At 45.6% G+C, this 20,211-nt stretch overlaps 1 protein-coding gene across 2 annotated transcripts in view; it reads right to left on the bottom strand.

The window, feature by feature from the left end:
- Positions 1-20,211, bottom strand: part of NHSL2 (NHS like 2) — a 292,586-nt gene that overhangs the window by 63,659 nt on the left and 208,716 nt on the right. The window contains exon 1 of one of the 2 annotated variants that reach the window (XM_040999893.1): positions 6,011-6,424. The exons of the other annotated variant lie outside the window; for it this stretch is intronic. Coding sequence (XP_040855827.1) covers positions 6,011-6,053 — 43 coding nt within the window. The 5' untranslated portion in view covers positions 6,054-6,424. Of the gene's footprint in view, positions 1-6,010; positions 6,425-20,211 lie in introns of those variants that run through there. 2 annotated transcript variants of the gene reach the window in all.

The raw sequence follows: 20,211 nt of genomic DNA, 5'->3' as shown, positions 1-20,211 counted from the left end.
GACAGTTATGTTTTCAGCTCTTTGAAAAATCACATGTTGATAAAGGTAATTTATTTAATTGGCTAAGTTTTCAGTTATAAAAGCAGATCCTGAGTGGTCCCTCATTTACTTGTTGCATCTTCCCTATAAGAGAAGAAAGGAAATGAGTAGAAATGAGGGCCTCCTTACATAACCAATGAGGCCAACGTGGTATTTTGGTAGTTTCAAAGAGAAAGGAAATTTTAATTAGAGTCCTGTGATGATGGGAAATGAAGACAAGGCCACAGCGCATCTTTGTTTTGCTGGGTACATATGGAGATTTTTCTCCTTTGGAACTGTGGGATCTCTACTGCGTGATTGCTGCTGCAAGGAGAACTCTAGAGATAAACTTTTGCTTTTTGGGTAAACTCTGGCATCACACAGACCATAATAAAAGGCACTGGAAGAGATGCTAAAATTCTTTATGGTCATCTTCAAAATTTGCCTTCATTGGAATTTGATAGGAAAGGAGCCCCTGAGTAATTAGGCAGGGAATGGGATCAAGGAACTTGATCTGGAGTTTGAGGAGGAACAGGATGGGAGAGGGCCCAGTGTAGGGGGAAAGAGGGGAGGGAACAGGAGAGGCTGCTAAGCCGAAACCCAGCAAAGAGGGTTTTTAGCTGTCTCTAATTGGCCTTTTCTTTAGATCATACCACCCCACCACCAAAACAAAACAAAATGAAACAAAACAAACAACAAAGAAACACCTCTCCCCTAGAGTAATAATCACACATAACTCAGAGAAATTACACTTCAAAACAGGAAAGTTTTGGGTGGGCACTTGGTGCTAGAGTTAAAATTGCACTTGGTACACCTGCATCCCATATCAGAATGTTTGGGTTTGAGTCCCAGCCCATCTTGAGTCCAGCTTCCTGCTAATACACACTCTGAGAGCTAGCAGATGACGGCCGAGTACTCGGGGCCAACATGGGAAGCTCAGATTGCCATCAGTCTGGCTTAGACCTACCTGTTGAGGGCATTTAGGGAGTGAATGAATGCATGGAAGAGGTACTTTCTCTACTTCTCAAATAAATGAAAATAAATATTAAAAAAAAAACAAAATAACTTGAAAAATTAGGCTAAAAAAGTGCACTTTGAAAACGTGTACTTCTCCTTCACAGCTCAGAAGTAATTAACTGGATTTCCATCACAAGTTTCTCACTTTTGAGACATGATATGAAAGAACAGATGACTGCACTGGAAGAATTTCACAGGTGGTTAAGAACGTGTAGGAAAAAGGAAACCAGAATTTTTTTAAAAAAAGAATGTTGGTGTCACAAATATGATCTGAATATAGCTACTTCTGGAAGCACATCAGGTAGCTGAAGAAAATAAAGGTGAAGACCTCCTCCCTTCTGATACCCTTATTTTGCTATTTCATAGGGCTATGTCAAGATGAAACACATGTAATATGCAAGTTTTAAACTGCAAAGAGCTGCGCAGGTCTTTGAGAGGGGCTGGCTGGTGTTGGAGAAAAGGCATGGGCTATGAAAGCAGACCCTTCCAGGGGTCATCCTGGCTGGGGGAGCTGATTTGCAATGAGGCCTTAAGTCAATCCTTATGTCTCACTTTTGTCATGCCTGAGAGGGTTGTTGGAAGGGTCAAATGATAAGGCTTCTAAGAAAGGCAGGAACAAAATGCTGAGGAAGTATGGTCTTTGGTATGCATTTCAGGTGCAGTAGTTAGCACGTTATGCTAGAATAGTTTCTACATTTCTGTTGCCTCAATTACAGCAGAAGTTCCCTGTGACTGGCTGGTCTGTGTAGCCTCCTTGCCTGAGAGTACAAGTGATTGGAACATCACAACCAGTTATTCATTCTTTTAGCAAGCATTTGTTAGATTTTTCCAGCCATCAGTTCTTGATCACTTCTTTCTGCCCTTTTCCCCAGTACTGAAGCTCCAGGCCCCTGTGCGAGACATGAAGATCTGCCACTCAGATGTCCCTTTGGAATACAAAGCCTTCTTCATTCTCTCAGCTCCAAGAGCACTTGCTGGCTGCCCTTTCAGACAGTCCACTTTGCCCAAGGCTACACTCCCTCCCTGGGAACAGCTTGCATCCAAGACTTGGTCCACTTACCCTAACAGTTTTGCAGGACAGAAGTTACTCCAGAGCTCCCCCAGGGGTCAGGGGAGGCTGTCATTAGGACAGTTTCGCAGCCTAGTTTCTCCCTTGAATCAGTATCCCACCTTTCCCTTAAACTCCAGATGTTGGTACCAAGAAATTCTAGAAAATTTCCCACATGTGACCTACAATGCTCCCTGCCACATGGTAGTCCCCACACTAGGTTCGTGGCTCTGGCTCAGCATCTGGGAATCCTCTATTCCAAATGCTCCCAGGACCTACAATATTCCCTAGGGCCCAGTTCACTGTTCATAGATCCCACTCAGTCACATTCCTTTCTCTCCCTTATTCTCTCCCTTCCTTATAATACACATTCAAACCCAAAAGGATGGAAGATATGGGTTTATGAACAAATAATTACAGCATTGTGAAGGATGCTTTGATATAGACAAGAATTCAATGCTAAGTTAATCTCAACCTGGGGATTTGATGGAGGGCTTCCTAGAGGAGACGGTATGTAAACTGAGAGTCTTGAACAATGAGCTGAGTTTGATGGGTGGACAGGGGATGTGGAAGAAACTTTGCAGATAGAGGGTGCAGCATACTGAAAGGGACAAAAGAGTATAGGGTGAGGCCAGTAGATGGCAATGAAGTCTGGGACAATAGTAGGGGCAGATCCTGCAGTGCTTCTGTACTACATTGAGGAACCTGATGCTCAGGAAATACCAACTGAATCGATGTCACATTTCACTGTTGGCCAAGCCTCAGCCATTTTGATAGCACCTCAATAAGCTTTGCTGTCTCTAGGCACCACTGGTTCTATTTACTATTCACTTATTCTTTTGCTCTAAACATTTTTTTTTTGCTTAAATAAGCTTACATTAAAAGAAACTATGGTAGCCAAAAACCTAAACAAAAGGAATATAGCTTGCCATAATTAGAAAGTAACTGTAAAAAGCACAATGGAAACAGCGCAGAATAATTATTAAATTCCATGTAGATATTGCTGTCTGTCAATGTCTTTGAGCCTGGGGCCTGCTCTGCTTTGTTAGGAAAGAAGATTAGCAAGCACTATAGAGGCTGAAGAATAGCACCATAGTGAGACTTTCTCCTTGATGTCACCACAAGGCTGGAAACAGAGGGAAAGAGAATCATTTTCTCACCACACAATTCGATGTTCTTTAAAGCAGTACCATGTACCGTTAAATCACCTTGGCGCCCCCCTACCTATTACTCCCCTGACTGTGAAAACAGTTGGTAAACAATAAAGATTCCTATCCATGCGGTTATTACTGCCACTCTGGAACAATTGCACGACTAACTGACAGTTTCCAAACCTGTGCCTATGGCAATCTGCACCCCAGCACTGTTGGGGAGAGAGCAATGGGATGAGGCTGTGGAGAAGGCAGGATGTGGAGGCTCCTAGCTCTCAGACCTGGAAGGGCCCTTGCAGCGTTTCCCATCTACCAGCAGCTGGGGAAACTGAGCCCATAGGAGGGATGTAATTTGCCCAAGGCTGCAGAAGGAGCTAGTGTTAGACATGAGTAAAAAGAGTAGAGCTTGTTGTGTTAGGCCACTGGTCCCAGTGGCTGTCACTGGTATCTGCAAGGCAGAAGAGAACAGAATATGGGAGAAGCCAGTCTATGAGGCCCTACATCAGACACTACTGGGCTGGGCTCCGAAGTGAGAGAAGAGGTTGTGGTGGGTCTGGGACCCGGTGGAGACAGTGCGAGAGACCAACAAGGGCTTAGTGTTTTGAAAAAGAAACCCATGGACGTTAGGGAGGTTGACACATCAGAACTGCCGCAAAGGTAGCATTCATTGAGCCAGGGACATCCAGGGACTGGGCAAATCCACGAGGGTGTCGTGTTTGCCAGGCTTAGATTCAGTGTCACTTTCTACCTAGGTGTGACTTTGGATGAGTTCCTTCATTCCTCAGAGCCCCAACCTCCTCACTGGTTTACATTGTGGGCAAGGCCAGTAGAATCTACCTCAAAGGATGGTTGTGTGGTTCACATGCGGTGATACACGCCAATCTTTCAACACGGACTGGCTTCCATTCTTAATATCCCTTCTCCTCCTTCTTTGAGGCACACTAGACTCCTGACAACACAATTTCTTGTCTCCTTGCTCCCTCTCCTCACCCAGGCTTGACGCCACCCTGCCCAGTCGGCCTTGCCCCACGCCCGTGTTTATTACATAGGGTTTAGGAGGAGTATTTACAGAAAAAGAAGGCTGAGAGGCTCACTTGAGAGAGTGGGATGGAAATCTGCAGCGAGAGACAGAGAGGAGGCTGTAGGCCAGGGACAGAGGCCTGGGGAAGCAAGTTGTGCTCTCTCATCAGAAGGAGAGGCGCCTGTGACTCCCGTGGCTGTCAGTGGCTGGGCTCGGGTGGCAGAGAACAAAGGCAAGCCTCTGGTCTCCCATGGTGTTGGGAAGCAGTGCCTGAAGCAAGTTCCTCCAGCCAAAGCTACAAGACGGAAGGTTAAATATAGCCCTTTCCAGTTGTCTAGGACATGAAATGTCAAAGCTGTGTGAGAGTGAGAAATGATCTTATCTCTGCTCCGTCTTTAGAGAATAGAAGGGAGTGGAATAAAGAGGAGAAATAAATCCGGACATTCAGCAGTGGGCAGCCGGAACACACTGGAACCTCGGGCTCTGCTATTTAGAGGCTTGCTTGGGTCTCTGGGTGGACAGGACAGAGAATGGAAGTCAGGGTCCACTAAGAGGGAGGTGGCCAAGAGTGATCCCATCAGGTTGTGGAGGTGGGAAGACAGGTCAGGGTGGGGCTGGGTCTCCATGCCAGGCACAGTGGTCCCTCCTTCCCCCCAACCCAGCTGCATCTGGGAAGAAGGCAACCTGCCCCGCTGCCATCTTCATGCCCTTATCTTCTGATAGGCTTGTCTGTGACTTTGAAAAAAAGTGACCTGTCGGAAGGCACCTGGCCTTTAACTTCTCTTCAAGGCAGCCTGTGGCATCCATGGAGAATCTGACAGACTCAGGTGCAGGTCCCACCTGAGATCCCTGTCAGACCCCATGTACTCCCTTAACCTTGTGATAATCCCTTAAAGACCTTAAGGACCATAGACCACTTCCCTGCAATTCTTCTCCATGCCACATAGCAAGTGATTCACAGGACTTTGTGTTTTGTCTCACCGCTCTGTTTTCTGACTTGTTTAAGACACAAACTCTTTTGGACTATTCTGTTGCCAGAAAGGGCCAGCTGGAACCCCAGAGAAAGAGCAAGGGTCCGTGGCCTGCCCTGCCACATGCCTCTGCAGCCATGGCAGTCGCTTCCCACCCAGACACTTTCGACTCACATTCCCCACTCCATTTTATTCTCTCCCACAGAAGCCCGAGAGGCACAGGACTCAGAAATAGATTCTGCCATACTATCAGAATCATAGGACTTGCTTGACTCATGAACTCTGTGTAGAGATGACCAGGGATAAGCATCTCTTTACAGCCCCTCCGTACCCCCTTGGGTATATTGCAAAAGTGATTTTGGCATTTTTTGCAGGAATCCAGATGGTACACAAAGCCCTAAGATAGCCTGAGATGGGATTCAAGGAGCAAATCCTCAGAATTCATATTAAGTCAACTTATAGGAAGCAAGCGACGCGGCATTTTTACATGCACACATGCACACACATGTGCGTGTACACCCCCACTCTCCCAACACACACCCAGACTTCCTCAGTCACTTTCATTTATTGCAGAATATCAGGGTTCGGATGTGATCACATCCACCCTCTCATCCTCCTGACTGAATCCCCTTTTCCGGCATCGTTGCCTAAGGGATCCACTCCCTTTCAAGTCAGCCCAGGCTGTCACAGCATAGCTCCCAAGGCGGAAAGCTCCTCCTCCAGCCCCCATCCCTTCCCTTGTCCCCTCTACTGAGCAAGCAACCTTCCTTTTGCAGCCACTCACCTCCCCGGCTCCAGAAGACGGCGACAGCCTCGGCTCTCTCCATTCTAGCGATGTGGATAACCAAGAAACCACCTCCAGCAACTCCTCATGCAAGACAGAATTGTGTGGTGAGCCCACACAGCGGATAGGGAGCTGATGGGCTCCACGCTGTTCTGCTCCCTGTCCCCAGGCTCCTCAGTGGGTGCCTAGGGACTCTTCCTACACCTTGTTCCCCAGAGCCCTGTCTAGGTCAATCAGGCTCATCAACTGCATGCTCTTTTGCCTGGTGAAGTTGTTTCTGGGCAACCCAGCCCAGGGAAACCAACTCGGGATTTCAAAAGCAAGCTTCCTCTCTCTTTTTTTTCCCACCCCTGCCCTCTGCCCAGAGCCACTCTGGTACTGTCCTCGGCACAGTTGCAGCGGCCCAGCAAGGGAGCTCTGAGTCGGGCTTGTCTTTCTCTGAGTAAGGTTCTCAGCCCAACGCCCGAGTCAGAGCTGCACGAAGGGTTGACCTCCTGCTCAGCTGCTGTCCTGTGGTGAAGGGAAATGAACAGGAACTGGCTGTCTGAGTCAGCGCCCCTGGTCTATTGTCACGGTGCAGGCCCCTTCCTTCCCAGAGGAGAGACGTGCACAGAGATAGGCCTTTGTTTTTTTTATAAGGCTCTCTTGTGCACACACGCACTTTCTCCCTTGGCCTGAAATGAGTTTGTGAACTATGAATGCAATTTCTCAACTGTTAGGTAAGGGTCTACTTTATAGAATGCAGAGGTTCGGGACACACAGGAGCTAATGATAGCCAGTCCCATTCAACAGGGAGGACACTGGGGCTCAGAAAGCAGGGAAAGGGCTTTCTCAAGACTCAACATGTAGAGACTAACAGAGTTTGAAATCCAACCTTGCTCTCCACAGTGTCAGCAGAACCCTGCCTCATGCCTTTCCCATCCTCACCCCCGCTAGATGCTGGCAGAATCTCTGCTCCGTCTTTAGAGAATAGAAGGGAGTGGAATAAAGAGGAGAAATAAACACAGAAACCACATCTTGTTTAACTTATTGTATCTTTGAAAGGATAAAGTTCCAGGGAAGTTGGATGTGCTGGAAGCTGGCTACAAAGGGACCCCTTTGTTATTTGGTACTGAATGGCTACGTTGATGAAATGATCATGGGCTATGGACTGAGCCCACATCCCAGTTATGGGCTTTTGAAATGGGACATCACTAATTCTTGCCCCCAAAGTGAAAAGACACCCAGTGTGATTGGTGTTCTCAAATTTGTCTTTGCCTGAGTCAAAAAATAGGGAAACAGCTTGAGGGAGTTGGAGGGCTCCCCCGGGAGTAACCACCTGCATTGATAAGACTCTCCACTCTGTGGATAGGACCCCTGGGTGTTTGGACGATGCTGCCTTCAGAGTTCATTTGTATGGAATGGTACAAAAGCTATCCAAAAAGACAGAGCGGGGCGGGGCTGGGGATGGGAAGAGTCTCCAGACAAGAACACACTGTGTCCCTAAGGCTGGGTGAGGGTTAGTTTCTAGGAGCAATGAATTGTTAGCAGCAGGAACTGCATTCAAGAATCAAAGCAGGCTGAGGCCCACACACTGAATGCTCGCTTTAGCAGCACTGAGGGGGTGACGTTGACAAGGATGCCTTCACAGAGGCCAGACGGCAGCAGGTGAAGAGAGGGAATAGGAGTGGAGTGGAGACACCCCTCAGGAAGTCTCGCTGTGGTTAGAGAGAAAAGAGATAGAGCCATAGGTGGAGGGAAAGCAGAGCTATGGGCAGGAGTGAGATGCTTATGAGGATGGGAGAGATGAGTGTGGCTTTATGTTGAGAAACTGTGAAAATTGCCATTCTGCCCCACCCTCTTTTTAAAGTTTTATTTTTTTTTTGAAAGGCGGTGGAGAGACAAAGCTGGGCCAAAACCAGGAGCCAGGAGCTTCCACCAGGTCTCTCATGTGGGTGCAAAGGGCCCACACACTCGGGGCCAAATAGGGAGCTGGATCAGAACAGGAGCAGCTGAGACCTGGGTGGCAGCCTTTCCTACTACAGCACAGTGCTGCTCCCCTGCCTCACTCTCTCTACTCCCTGAAAGGAAACTCCATCTTGGAGCAGTTGGACCAGAACTCCTGAAGGACGGGATACCAGCTATTGGCATTATTCTCTCTGTATCTGCCTCTTCCTCTCCATCACTCAGCCTGCTAAGTAAATACATAAATGTATATAGATAAAACCCCAAAACAAAACAAGAGATTTGGGAGCCTGACTGCCTGGATACAAATTCTAGCCTCACCACTTACTACTTGTGAGTCCTTAGGAAAGTTACTCAACCTAGCTGAGTCTCAACTTCTGATATACCAATCAGCTGAAATCTACGATTTTTGATCTTTTGGAAAAATACTTTCTTTTTTATTAAAAGTTTATTTTTATTTGTTTGAATTGCAGAGGGACAGAGAGGCAGAGGTTTATTTCTCATTGGTTCACTCCACAAATGGCCACAACAGCTGGGGCCGGTAGAGGCTGCAGACAGGAGCCTGGAACTCCAGGAGGGTCTCCCACATGAGTATTAGGGGACAAGTGCTGGGCCATCTACTGCTGCTTTCTCAGGTGAATTAGCAGTGAGCTGGATTGCAAATGGAGCAGCTAAGGCTTCCAACAATGCGCATACAGGATGCTGGTGTCACAGAACGCAGCTTAACTCGCTCTACCATGATACTGTCCCATTAAAATTTTTTTAAACCTTTAAGCTTTATTGATTTGAGAATGGGGGCATGGGGAAGAAAGTGAGAGAGAGAGAGCAAGAGAGGAAGAAATATCTCCCATCCTATCCACAAGTGCCCACAACAGCCAGCATTATCTACTGCTCTCCAGGATATGAAAACTGAATTGGAAGTGGAGCCAGGACACAAATGAGGCACATCAATACCAGATGTAGGCATTCCAAGTAGTGTTTTTTTTTTTTTTTTTGAAAGTCAGATATATGGAGAGGAGGAGAGACAGGAAGATCTTTCGTCCAATGATTCATTCCCCAAGTGACCGCAACGGCCGGTGCTATGCCGATCCAAAGCCAAGAGCCAGGAACTTCTTTCTGGGTCTCCCATGCAGGTGCAGGGTCCCAAAGTTTTGGGCCATTCTCAACTGCTTTCCCAGGCCACAAGCAGGGAGATGGATGGGAAGTGGAGCTGGTGGGATTAGAACCAGGGCCCATATGGGATCCTGGCGTGTTCAAGGTGAGGACTTCAGCCGCTAGGCCACGTCACCGAGTCCCCTCCAAGTAGTGTCTTAACCACAGCACCCAAAAGCTGCTCATGCTCTAATCTGTATATTTCCTTAATGGGATAAGAAAAGTACCTTTACCATGAAGTTATGTGAACTGAAGGGGTTTAACCTCTGCAAGGTGCTTGGACTACTGTCTGGCTCAACAGAAGCTCTTTGGAGCTGATCTGTTTTATGGTGTCCCTCCTATGGTCTCTCTGACTTACACACTTGACTTGCTATTTCTCTGACACTGTGGACCTGTGGGCTTAGGAGGCCCTCCAGTCTCAAGTGTCTTACCTTTGCCTTGGGCTCATCTCTGACCTTAGCTTGCCTTTCCCCGCTCTGGCCACAGGTCAGCCTGGGTCCCTATGGGCTGTAGCTCACTGCTGCTGCTGCTGTGATAGTATGCTTTCCTGACTTCATGTCTGGGTGGGTGGCACCACGATGGGATGGGAGTGGGAGAACTATTTTTGTCCTCAGAACCAGCCATGTGACCTTTGGTCTGTGGGTTATGGCGCTCGGATATGTGGCCATGAAGAGTCCCCAACTTTTCCAGTTTTACTTTTACCTTGAGCAGATAACTTCCATCCCCCAAACCAGGCATCCAAGGAAGAGGTAGAGATTGGTGATAGAAACTTAGTTGGAAACAGATGTTTTGAAATACAGCCATGGTGTAGGGATCTGGTATGCAAGAAACCGGCAGGCGAGGGGGCAAAAGCAGCAGTTTTGAGCCATGCAGTGGGCATACTGCAAGGAGCTAAAGCCTATGCAATCAGAAGTCCCTGAAGCTGGATCTCAGAAGCAGGAGCTATGTTCCAGGCTGCTAGTGGGGCAAGACATTTTTCAAGGGGCAGGGTGCTAGAGACAATGTGTGTCTTTTATCTCTTGCATGGCACAGGAAGGGAGCATGGCTCTTCTTCTCCAAGACTGTTTTAAAGATCTGAAGAGGGCCTGGCGCAGTTGCCTAGTGGTTAAGGTCCTCGCCTTGAATGCGCTGGGATCGATATAGGCAGCCGGTTCTCATCCCGGCAGCCCCACTTCCCATCCAGCTCCCTGCTTGTGTCCTGGGAAAGCAGTCGAGGACGCCCAAAGCCTTGGGACCCTGACCTGTGTGGGAGACCCAGAAGAGGCTCCGGGCTCCTGGCTTTGGATCGGCATAGCATCGGCTGCTGCAGTCACTTGGGGAATGAATCATTGGGCAGAAGATCTTTTCTGTCTCTCCTCCTCTCTCTATATATCTGACTTTCCAATAAAAATAAATAAATCTAAAAAAAAAAAAAAAGATCTGAAAGATCCAAAGAGCACCACTCCCAGCCAAGGCCAAACATATGCTTTTCACAGATTCCCAGAGGTCACTTGGTGTCATCCGCTCTGATGCCAGAAACAGGACTCAGGGAACACACCCCACCTGAATAACATGGGGTCACTGGAAGCCTCATCCTGTTCCTGCGACCTCACAGCCCTCCCTCTGTGTTCTGGCAGAATTTGACAAGGAGATAGACTTTTGAAATAGAAAATCTGCTGCTAAGAGAAATGAAGGTTTTCATCAAAAGCTATTTGCTTCGTGGGGATGCAGTTGGCACTTAGGGGGCCATTCTAACCTAGATTGTTCAGAAGTACTGCCTTGGGATGATGAAGACCCTTCTGGCCAGGGGTAGAATCACCAACCAGGGATGCTATTTCTTGTCTCAATCATTGTTTTTGCGTCTTCTCAATGTCAGAGCCTTGTCTGGTTTCTCCTGGCATGAAAATGGTTGTATGGCCATAGTCGTGTGGCTCAGAGTGTCTCTAACCATGGCATGGGAAAATTTTTGAGATCACAAGGACAATTCTTTGGGAGTGGCACTGGCAGTGCTTGGCAGAAACAGCTGGACTATTGCTCACATGAAACTTTGTACCTAGATGACATTCAGAATGTCAGTTTCCTCTTGTGGGTATGTAAGATGAACAGCTTGATGAAAAAGTTAATGAAAAATATATATTGTGAAAAAATTATGCCTGTATTTCAAAAAGGTTTTTTTTTTTTTTCCACTGAAATGAACATTTGATGGCCATGTAAGTGAGTTATGATTCATGCAGCCAAAAAAACTCACTTTTGGTTCTGGGATGCAGACAGTTCCTCACTCCCACCAAATGTTCTGTTGCCATAAACTTTTTGAAATACCTATACACAGGGGCCAGCAGCATGGCCTGGCGGCTAAACTCCTCACCTTGAACATGCTGGAATCCCGTATGGGCCCTGGTTCTAATCCTGGCAGCTCCACTTCCCATCCAGCTCCCTGCTTGTGGCCTGGGAAAGCAGTCAAGGATGGCCCAAAGCTTTGGGACCCTGAAACCCCATGGGAAACCTGGAAAAGGTTCCTGGCTCCTGGCTTTGGATTGGCACAGCACCGGCCATTGCGATTACCTGGGGAGTGAATCATCAGATGGAAGATCTTCCTCTCTGTCTCTCCTCTGTATATCGGACTTTGTAATAAAAATAAATAAATAAATAAATCTTAAAAAAAGGAAATACCTACACACACACACACACACACACACACACGCGCGCGCGCGCGCGCATGAGCTTGCGCTATCCTCCCAAGGCTTTTTCCATCTCTCTCACAGATCGTGGAGAATCACTAGATAAGGTAATCTCCAAAGGCGCTCTTACTCTGAGGGTTCTAAGCAAATAACAACAGCATATTACCACATAGCAGGGGTTGTACCACCTCATCTTATCCTCACAAGCATCCTATGTGGTAGGCACTATCACTCTGACCTGACCAAAGTAATGGAGGTCCTGAGAGCCTGGGTCATGTGTCTGAGGCATAGTGCTTGTTAACTGGCCCCGTGGAACTGTGGAAGACTTCATCATATTCTTTATGGGCTGTAAGAATTTTAGAGGAGGACAAAAGCTACAATATTTTTCTGATTATTCTTCCTCCAAGGCAGAAGCTGGAAAGCTTCTCTTACTCAGCGGAATTTCAATTGCACTGAGTGTTTAGAGAACACAAATTGGTTATCACCCAATGCCACAGGCCAGACGGGCCTTGCTGTCCACTGAAGTGGGATGGTGGAGAATAGCACCTGTGTTAGTCTATTATTAGGTAGCTCCGACACAATACTTAGGACTGAGTGATGTCCAGGTGCTGTGGTGCAGGGGGTTAAGCTGCTGCTTGCGGTGCCCATACTCCATATCACAGTGCTAATCTAAGTTGCGGCTGCTCTGATTTCTACTTAGCTTCCTGCTGACACACCTTGAGAGGGAGCTGATGATGGTTCAAGTACTTGGACACTGGTCACCCACATGAAAGAGTTTTCGGCTTGTGTCTTCAACCTAGTCCAACCTTGTTTCTTATAGGCAGCTTGGAAAGTGAACCAGCATATGGAATGCTTTATCTTTTTGTCCTTTTACTCTTTCAGATAAACAAAAGGAATGAATGAATGAATGAAATGAATATTTCTCTTTTAAAAAAGAGTTTTCTTTAGCTAAATTTTGGAAGCTGAAATTTCATGATCAGGTGACTCCATGTGTTTGGCTTCTGGTGAGGGCACCCTTTGCTATATATCACAGTGTAGCTGATGCATTGTGGTAGGAGTGCATGGGTAAGAGGGAGAGATCACATGACGAGCCAGGAAGCTAGAGGGATCAGGGACCCAGGTTTGCTTTTCACAACAACTCATCCGCTGAAGCTAACTGAAGTCCATGTTAATCCCTTCTGGGGTTTCACCCCCAAACACCTGACCATGTTTCACTAGGTCCCTCTGAAAGTTTCCACCACCTCTCCACATTGTCACACCTAGGCTTACATTTCCAGCACTCGAATCTTAGGGGGACACACTTAAATCACATCCAGATTACAGTAGTGACTAACGCTGTTGTTTCAATGTAGTTGGTAGTTTATACCATGATAAAGCGCTGCACTGCATATTATTTTGCACCTCAAAACATTCTGGGTTGTTTGTTTCTAGGCACTACCGCAAAAGGAGAAGTGCATGTTAACTCCACATCGCAGATAAAAATACTGAGGATATAAGGAGTGAAATAGCTTAATCTAGGGACCTAAAATAAAGGCCTGAGCTTAAGTTCAAATTTGGGCTTCCCACACTATGTCTATTCTTGTGGCTGCCTCTTTTCAGACAGAAAGCAACTTAATTTGGTATTGGTGTCTTCCAAATGTTTGTTGGCTCAGGGCAATGGGGATTTGGACTCTCAGCTTGACAAAAAAAAAAAAATGATTTGCTAGTGTAAGTGTTCTATATGCTAATAGCTTTTATTATTCTTTGCACAAACAACTTTATAACAACACTAATTGAAATCTAAGGAAAAGAAAAAATCAGCAAGCCTGCCACCCACAATCAATCAAATCTTGGTTTCTTCACAATGTTCTGCCTGTTCTTGACCATATGCAGACACACTTTTTATAGGACTGGAAAGCTCAGCACAGATACAGTTTCACATTGTGTCTTTTTTGTATATTAGAGCCATTGTCTATGTTGCTCAATAGTCTTTGCAATCAGCTCTTTTGTGGCTCCATCATATTTCAATGAGGTTGTATATACCGTATTTACTTACTTAGCTATTCCTCTGTAATTTGACATTAGGGTAGCAATTGCACTTTTGTGTATAAACACCTGATTCCAAAAGATACTTCCTTCTAGTTCTGGCCCAGAAACTGTAGGAGCACAAGGGATTTTAAAAAGTACTTGGAAAAATGGAATTAAATTTAAAAAGTTGATTATGGTAGGCATTTAGCCTAGCAATTAAAATGTTTCTTGGGACACCCACATCTCTTATCAGAGTAATGGGTTTGAATTCAGGTCTGCTCTCCAATTCCGTCTTCATTCTAATGTGGACTAAGTGTGGCATCAAACAACGGTTTATGTACTTAGACTCTTGGTAATCCACATTAGCGACCTGGATTGAGGTTTATACTCTTGGTTTTCAAAGTGACAGACCCCAGGTATTTAAGGCCTTTGGGTGAATGAGCCAGCAGATAGGAATTCTGTCTCCAATATCTCTCTCTCTAGTGTTCTTTCTCTGTAATCTAGCTGTAGCTCTTTAAGAGGGCAGAACCTCTCAAATAAATAAAAATTTAAAAAAACCTAAATTAATTTTTGTGCAAAATAATTTGAGTTCCACTCATAGGTTTTTCATGATATTCCTTCCCATAAAGTTTTTGAAGACCCTTGCATGTGATTTCTTTTTTTTTGTATCAAAATATATTTAAATTTCATTTTTCTATGAACTGTAAAAGTTAACTTATTTATTTGAAAAGCTGAGAGAGAGAAAGAGAGAGAGAGAGAGATGTCTTGCATCTGCTGCTTCACTACCCAAATGGCTCTAGTGGCCCGGGCTGGGCCAGGCCAAAGTCAGAAGGTTGGAACTGTGTCTGGATGTCCCACATAGGGGTAGGGGTTCAAGGATTTGGGCCATTTTCTGCCACTTCCCAGGCACACTAGTAGAGCGATAGATGGAGGTGAAGCAGCTAAAACTCAAACCGATGCCCACATGGGATGTCAGTGTTGCAGATCATGGCTTAACCCACTGTGCCACAATGCTGGACCTTCCATGAACATTTTGAAATACCCTTGTACCATGATTGGCACCAGCCCCCTGGACCTGGGCTCTGCCATTCTTTCAGTTGTCGGAGGCAAGGAATATCAGGACATATTTTATTCAGTGGCCTGAAATTTTGACTTCTTTCATGCCTTCCAGTGGGTTCATTAAGTCTGGTTACAAAATATGTTTTTGGAAGATATGATCTAAAGGACAGAAGTCAACTGACTTCATTATGAGTCTCTGCCACATTAGCCTCCATCATACTGAAAGCAAGCATGCTGAGAATTAAAAAAGCTTGTGAGGATGAAAAGGCTAGGTCAGTTACAAAAATGCTTTGCAAATGCAGAGATATGATTTTCTTTTTGCTGTTTACCTACAGAGGAAAGAATAGTAGACTCATTCACATCTTGCAACACGGGTCACCTTGCTCACAGCATGGGTGTGGTTGCTTGTGGCGAGTGTGATGCTGGAAGTCGTCAGCATATCATTTCTTTATGATCTGGAGTGTCTCAATATCTGGTTTAGGCTTGAATTCATGAATCTTCTCCTTTCTCCCTCACTCAGGAACTTCCCAGCTTGAGCTTTTGGACCCAACACAAAGCCTTCAATGAGTTCAATAATTCCAACAATATAAAATGTGCCATCAAACAGACATATGGTGGGACTGCTACCAGGCTGGGCATTGCAGTCTTTGTTGCTATAGAGATTTGCCAGCCGTACCAGAACAGAGGCACAGAGCCCTCTTTCCACCACACCCAGTCTCCAGGGTTACTCACTTCTGCCACAGATGCTGAGAAGCACATGGCATGGTGCAATAGGTACAGGCTTGAGAGACAGACTTGGGCTCAAATACTGGTTCCATATCTTTATTGTTTCTTAACTAGGAGGCAGCTCTTCCTCCTGGACTCATTTTCTTAGTCTGTAAAATGGTATCAATAACCCCTGCCTGGTCATTGTTCCAAGAGTTAAGTGCTTGCATAGAAGCTGTTGTTGTGGCAAAGTAGGTTAAGCTGCTGTTTGTTACTTATATTGGAGTCTTGGTTCATGTCCTAGTGGCTCAACGTCCAAACCAGTTCTCCATTAATACACCTGAGAAGGCAGTTTTTTGGGCCCCTTCCACCCGTATGAAATACTTGGATGGATCTTCTGACTTCAGCATGACCCAGACCTGGCTATTAAGGCCTCTTAAGAGTGAGTCAGAAGATAGAATATTCTCTCTCTTTCTCCTGTATTTTCAAATAAATAGATAAGTAAATAAATACAACAAATAAAAAAGAAAAGTGTTGGCATATAATAGATGCATGATGGCTATCGGTTTCCTTTCCATTCTCTGTGGGGTGCTAGTTCAAACAGATGGTTCACATGTGCAATAACATATGCACGTGTAGTATAGTTATGCAAGTCTCTCACCCTGCCACACGCAGACTCACAGGATGACAAGGCTGTACTCAGGAGGTATGAGTGGCTAAGAGAGCTGGTGAGAAATCAATTCCAACTCATGAGTATGACACACTTGTGTGTTTTTAAAAATTTTGTTTTTATTTATTCAAAAGAGTAACACAGGCAAGACAGAGATCTTCCAAGCACTGATTCACTCTTCAAATCCCCACAATAGCCAGGTCTGGTTCAGGCTGAAGTCAGGAGTTTAGGAACTCCATTCTAGTCTCCCACATGGGTGGCAGGGACCCAAGCACTTGGGCTATTTTCTGCTGCTTTCCCATGTGCACTTAGCAGGGAGCTGGATCAGAAGTGGAGAAACTGGAGCTCAAACCCAGTGTTCTGATGTGGGATGCTGGAATTACAGACTGCATTGACTTAATATGCTGTGGAACAATGCTGGCCCCTAACCTTTCAGTCTTGAAGCAACTCGTGCTCTAAGGTTTGGCGAGGGCTTCCACACAATGCAATTGACAAACTCCTCCCTCAGTTGTCCTTACTGCAATGTGTGCTAGACTTAGCTCAATCCGGCTGCTCCACATCAGCTCTAAATATGCCAGGCTCACTTTTGGGTACAGTTTTGGGCCAAAGGCCACTAGTGTTTCCCCCAGCTGCAATCATAATTATTTTTCCTCATTTGTGAAGCAATCATAATTCTCTAGAAGCTTTCTCACACCTTATCTGTCTAACCACCCTGGAAATGTGTTAAGTATACTCTCAGAATTTTAGTTTAAGTAGCAGAACTGAATTAACTACTCAAGATCATGCTGCCAGTTCATGATCAATAACAATCAACCCAAAATTCTGAGTCTTGGTTGATAGCTCTTCCCTGTTGTTTGGTAAAGAAATTGCAGCCCATGAAAAGCTCCTGTTTTATAGTGGAGATTTATATTCAATAACAAGTACAAAAATGACAATATTGGCAATAATAGAACTATGCAAAATGTACCAAATTACCAAATTAGTAGAGAGAAGTGTATAATGATCTTGGTTAATGAATTTTGTATGGAGAGAAGAGGTCAGGAAAGGTCTCAAAAAGAGGCGAAACCACATAGGTTGAGTACTGAGAATACTGAGAGATGTAGAGTACTGAGGGATGAATAAGAATTTGGCAAAAGATGGATGGTGAATGAGGTGTTTCAGTGAAAGGAAAACTCAAGAGAAAACATGGAAATGTTGAATTTGTAAAAACCCCAATTCATTTAAGCTGGTTGAATTGATCAAGTTCAAAGTAGGAAATAATAATAGGTAAGGCTGAAGAAGTGGATAAGGCTAAATCATGGAAGATCTTGAAGTTGTGCTAAAGAACATATACTTTCCCCTAGAAACTGGTGCTTCCCAAACCTTAAGCCAGCAGCATCCCAACTTTTTAAATATATCACTTGTAGTATCATTTAATTAATCATTTTATTCAAAAAGATTCACTTTGAATGTATTTAACCTTGTCATAGTTAAAAATATATGACAAACCATGGGTTTGCTCTGCTAGTTACATTTTTCTAATACATATTAAAACATACACAGAACTCTTAAAAATAAAAAGTTTTTTTTTTTTTTGGTCCCACTTGCAATAACCCCTTGGGATATACCCAGTACCTGGGGGTGTTGCACAATCTTGCTCTCCCAACTCCAAATAAGCAAGGCGTGGGTTAGCAGCAAGAACGTGCAAGGGTGTATCACTGTGGTGGTTGTCTTAGGCATGCTAGGGAAGGGTCAAAGGTGGAGGCACAATTGGATCTAGTGAGAATGACCAACGCTATGGATTTGGACTTTGGTAATGGGTTCAGAGGAAGCACCAACAAATTAATGCTTGTTGAAAGCGTGAATGGATGGATTTTAAGTGTAGGGTAAAGGAAAATGAGAAGAGAAAGATGATTTCCCACCCTCCAGGGTTTCTCGTTTGGATTACTGGAAAGACAGCGATGTCACCAAGAGAAAATGGAGGAAGCAAGAAAAGGAAGCAAGCAGACAAAGGGTGGCACAAGATCACTCAGCTGAGTGTGAGGTACTTGTGGGACACTGCAGTGGATATGGAGCTATTGGATGTGTGAGTCAGAGTAGCAGATAGAGATTTGGATGTCAAGCATATGGAGGCTGTCTCTGGTCCTTGTCCTTGACTGCTAAAGGAGAGGGTGCACAGTGAGAGGAAATGCCTGCTTAAGACATTGCTCTGATAAAAGGATATTTATATTTAAGATTGGGTAAAGGAAAAGATGCTTTTCCTCTGCGAGACTTTTCCTGAAGGACAGTCCTACCTCCTATGGTTGGGGGTCTCAACCTTTTTTTGAGAGCTTGAGCTAACTGTGTCTCAGGCTTGCCCCTCCTTGACCAGCCAGTGGAGCAACCTAGGGGTGGCAGGCTAATCACTGTCTTTCTCTAGTTTAGCCCAGCAAAGGTGCATATTCCATGGGGGCTTTTGGGACCTCCTAACAATGGTGAGTGAGCAGGCAAGTGCAGGGAGAATATTCAGGCCAGGAATTGTGAGTGGAAGATGGAGGGTAGAGGGAGGGAGAGGAGGTCATGAGGCCTTATGCCAGAGGATGCTCCCAATTGTTACTACTTCCAGTATGACCCACAATTGGAGCTGACATTGAAGATGTAAAACGACTTCTAAGGAACCAAATGACAGCCAGTAGCTGCCATAAGCTGTAGCACCAGCAATGATGCAAAAAGTTATCATCAGTTTCCTGGACTGGGCTGTATACAGAGCATCTCCATGTAACACCCGTGGGTTCAGCCTCCAGCTCTGTGGCCAAGAGGCAGGGTGCTTCGAGGTGCTGGTTAAGTCAATAATCACCCAGTAAGTGGTTTTACAAAACAGTGTCTCCAAAGATTACAGATACTTTAATACAAGAATCTGTCTTTAGTTCAGTCTACCACAGGAGCCCAAATTCAGCCTCAATGTTGGAAGCCAAACAAAATTCTATCCCAACTGGCATGTTCTAGTGGCAATTTCTCTTTCTTCTAGCACACCAAAAGTCACTTTCCTGTAGCTTCCCTCTTAACCACACATCGTGAAACTCCCCATTCTTGGGCCACCCTCAACAGCACGACGAACTGAGTTCCTGGGGAGAGGCAGGGACAATCCTCTCAACCTGACCACAGCACACTTTCCGCAAGATACCAATCCATTTATTGCTTTCTTGTAGTAAACATGAGTGAAACTTGGCAAAACTTTCTTTCACTCGTCTGAATGGTGGCTAAGAACCTCCTGATTAGGCACAGAGGGAACTACAAGCTTCTCTGTGTGAAGAGGGGCACTGAGAAGGGAGGAGAGTGGGGATTATCAATATAGAGGAAATCAGGAATGGAGAGAAACTAGTCCTGGCCCTAGAGCTTGAGGCTTGGTCAGAGGCAGTGGTGGAAGCTGAAGCTGCTTCCCAGTAGCCAAGGGCCAGGAGGGAGGATAAAGAGTTGGGAAATGAGTGGGACAGGAGAAATTGCTTCCACTTTGCCCTGGCACCTGCTTGGGAAGACAAGCTAGGAAAAGTTGTCTCCAGACCCTGATTTTCATCCTGTAAGCAACCAGGAAGAAGTTGGAGGAAACTATGCCTCCACTCTTGAGTCTCTGTCTAGGGAGGGACAAAGGGAAAAACAGAGTGCACCCGAGGGAAGGAGGGCAGCAGGCTCAACATGGGCAAATGTACTTCTTGCCCATGCAGTGAGGAGAGCTCTCTGCCTGGGCTGGGGCAGGGAAGTAGGGGGCAGGGCATTACACAGCAAGAAGCAGATTTGTATGGATCATTCCGTGCATGCAGTAGATGGAGTAGAGCCAGGAGAGATGTAGGTGTACATGTGCGGGGTGGGATGGGGCCTGGCGGCGGGCGGGGGGTGGGGGGAGGATGGGGAGGGAGATGAAGGATTGAATAACAAAGGAGACTCCTAAAGGATAAAGCCATGCATGACTCCAAGACTCTGCTTACTGGATCCAGAGAGAAAGCACAGTCCTAGCAATAAACTTCAGTTACCAGCACGTTGGTTACTCACTT

This window comes from Ochotona curzoniae, unplaced genomic scaffold (genome assembly GCF_017591425.1).
Source record: "Ochotona curzoniae isolate NIBS_2020 unplaced genomic scaffold, NIBS_Ocur_1.0 scaffold_1852, whole genome shotgun sequence".
NCBI lineage: Eukaryota > Metazoa > Chordata > Mammalia > Lagomorpha > Ochotonidae > Ochotona > Ochotona curzoniae.
This window is presented reverse-complemented; position numbering and strand designations above follow the sequence as displayed.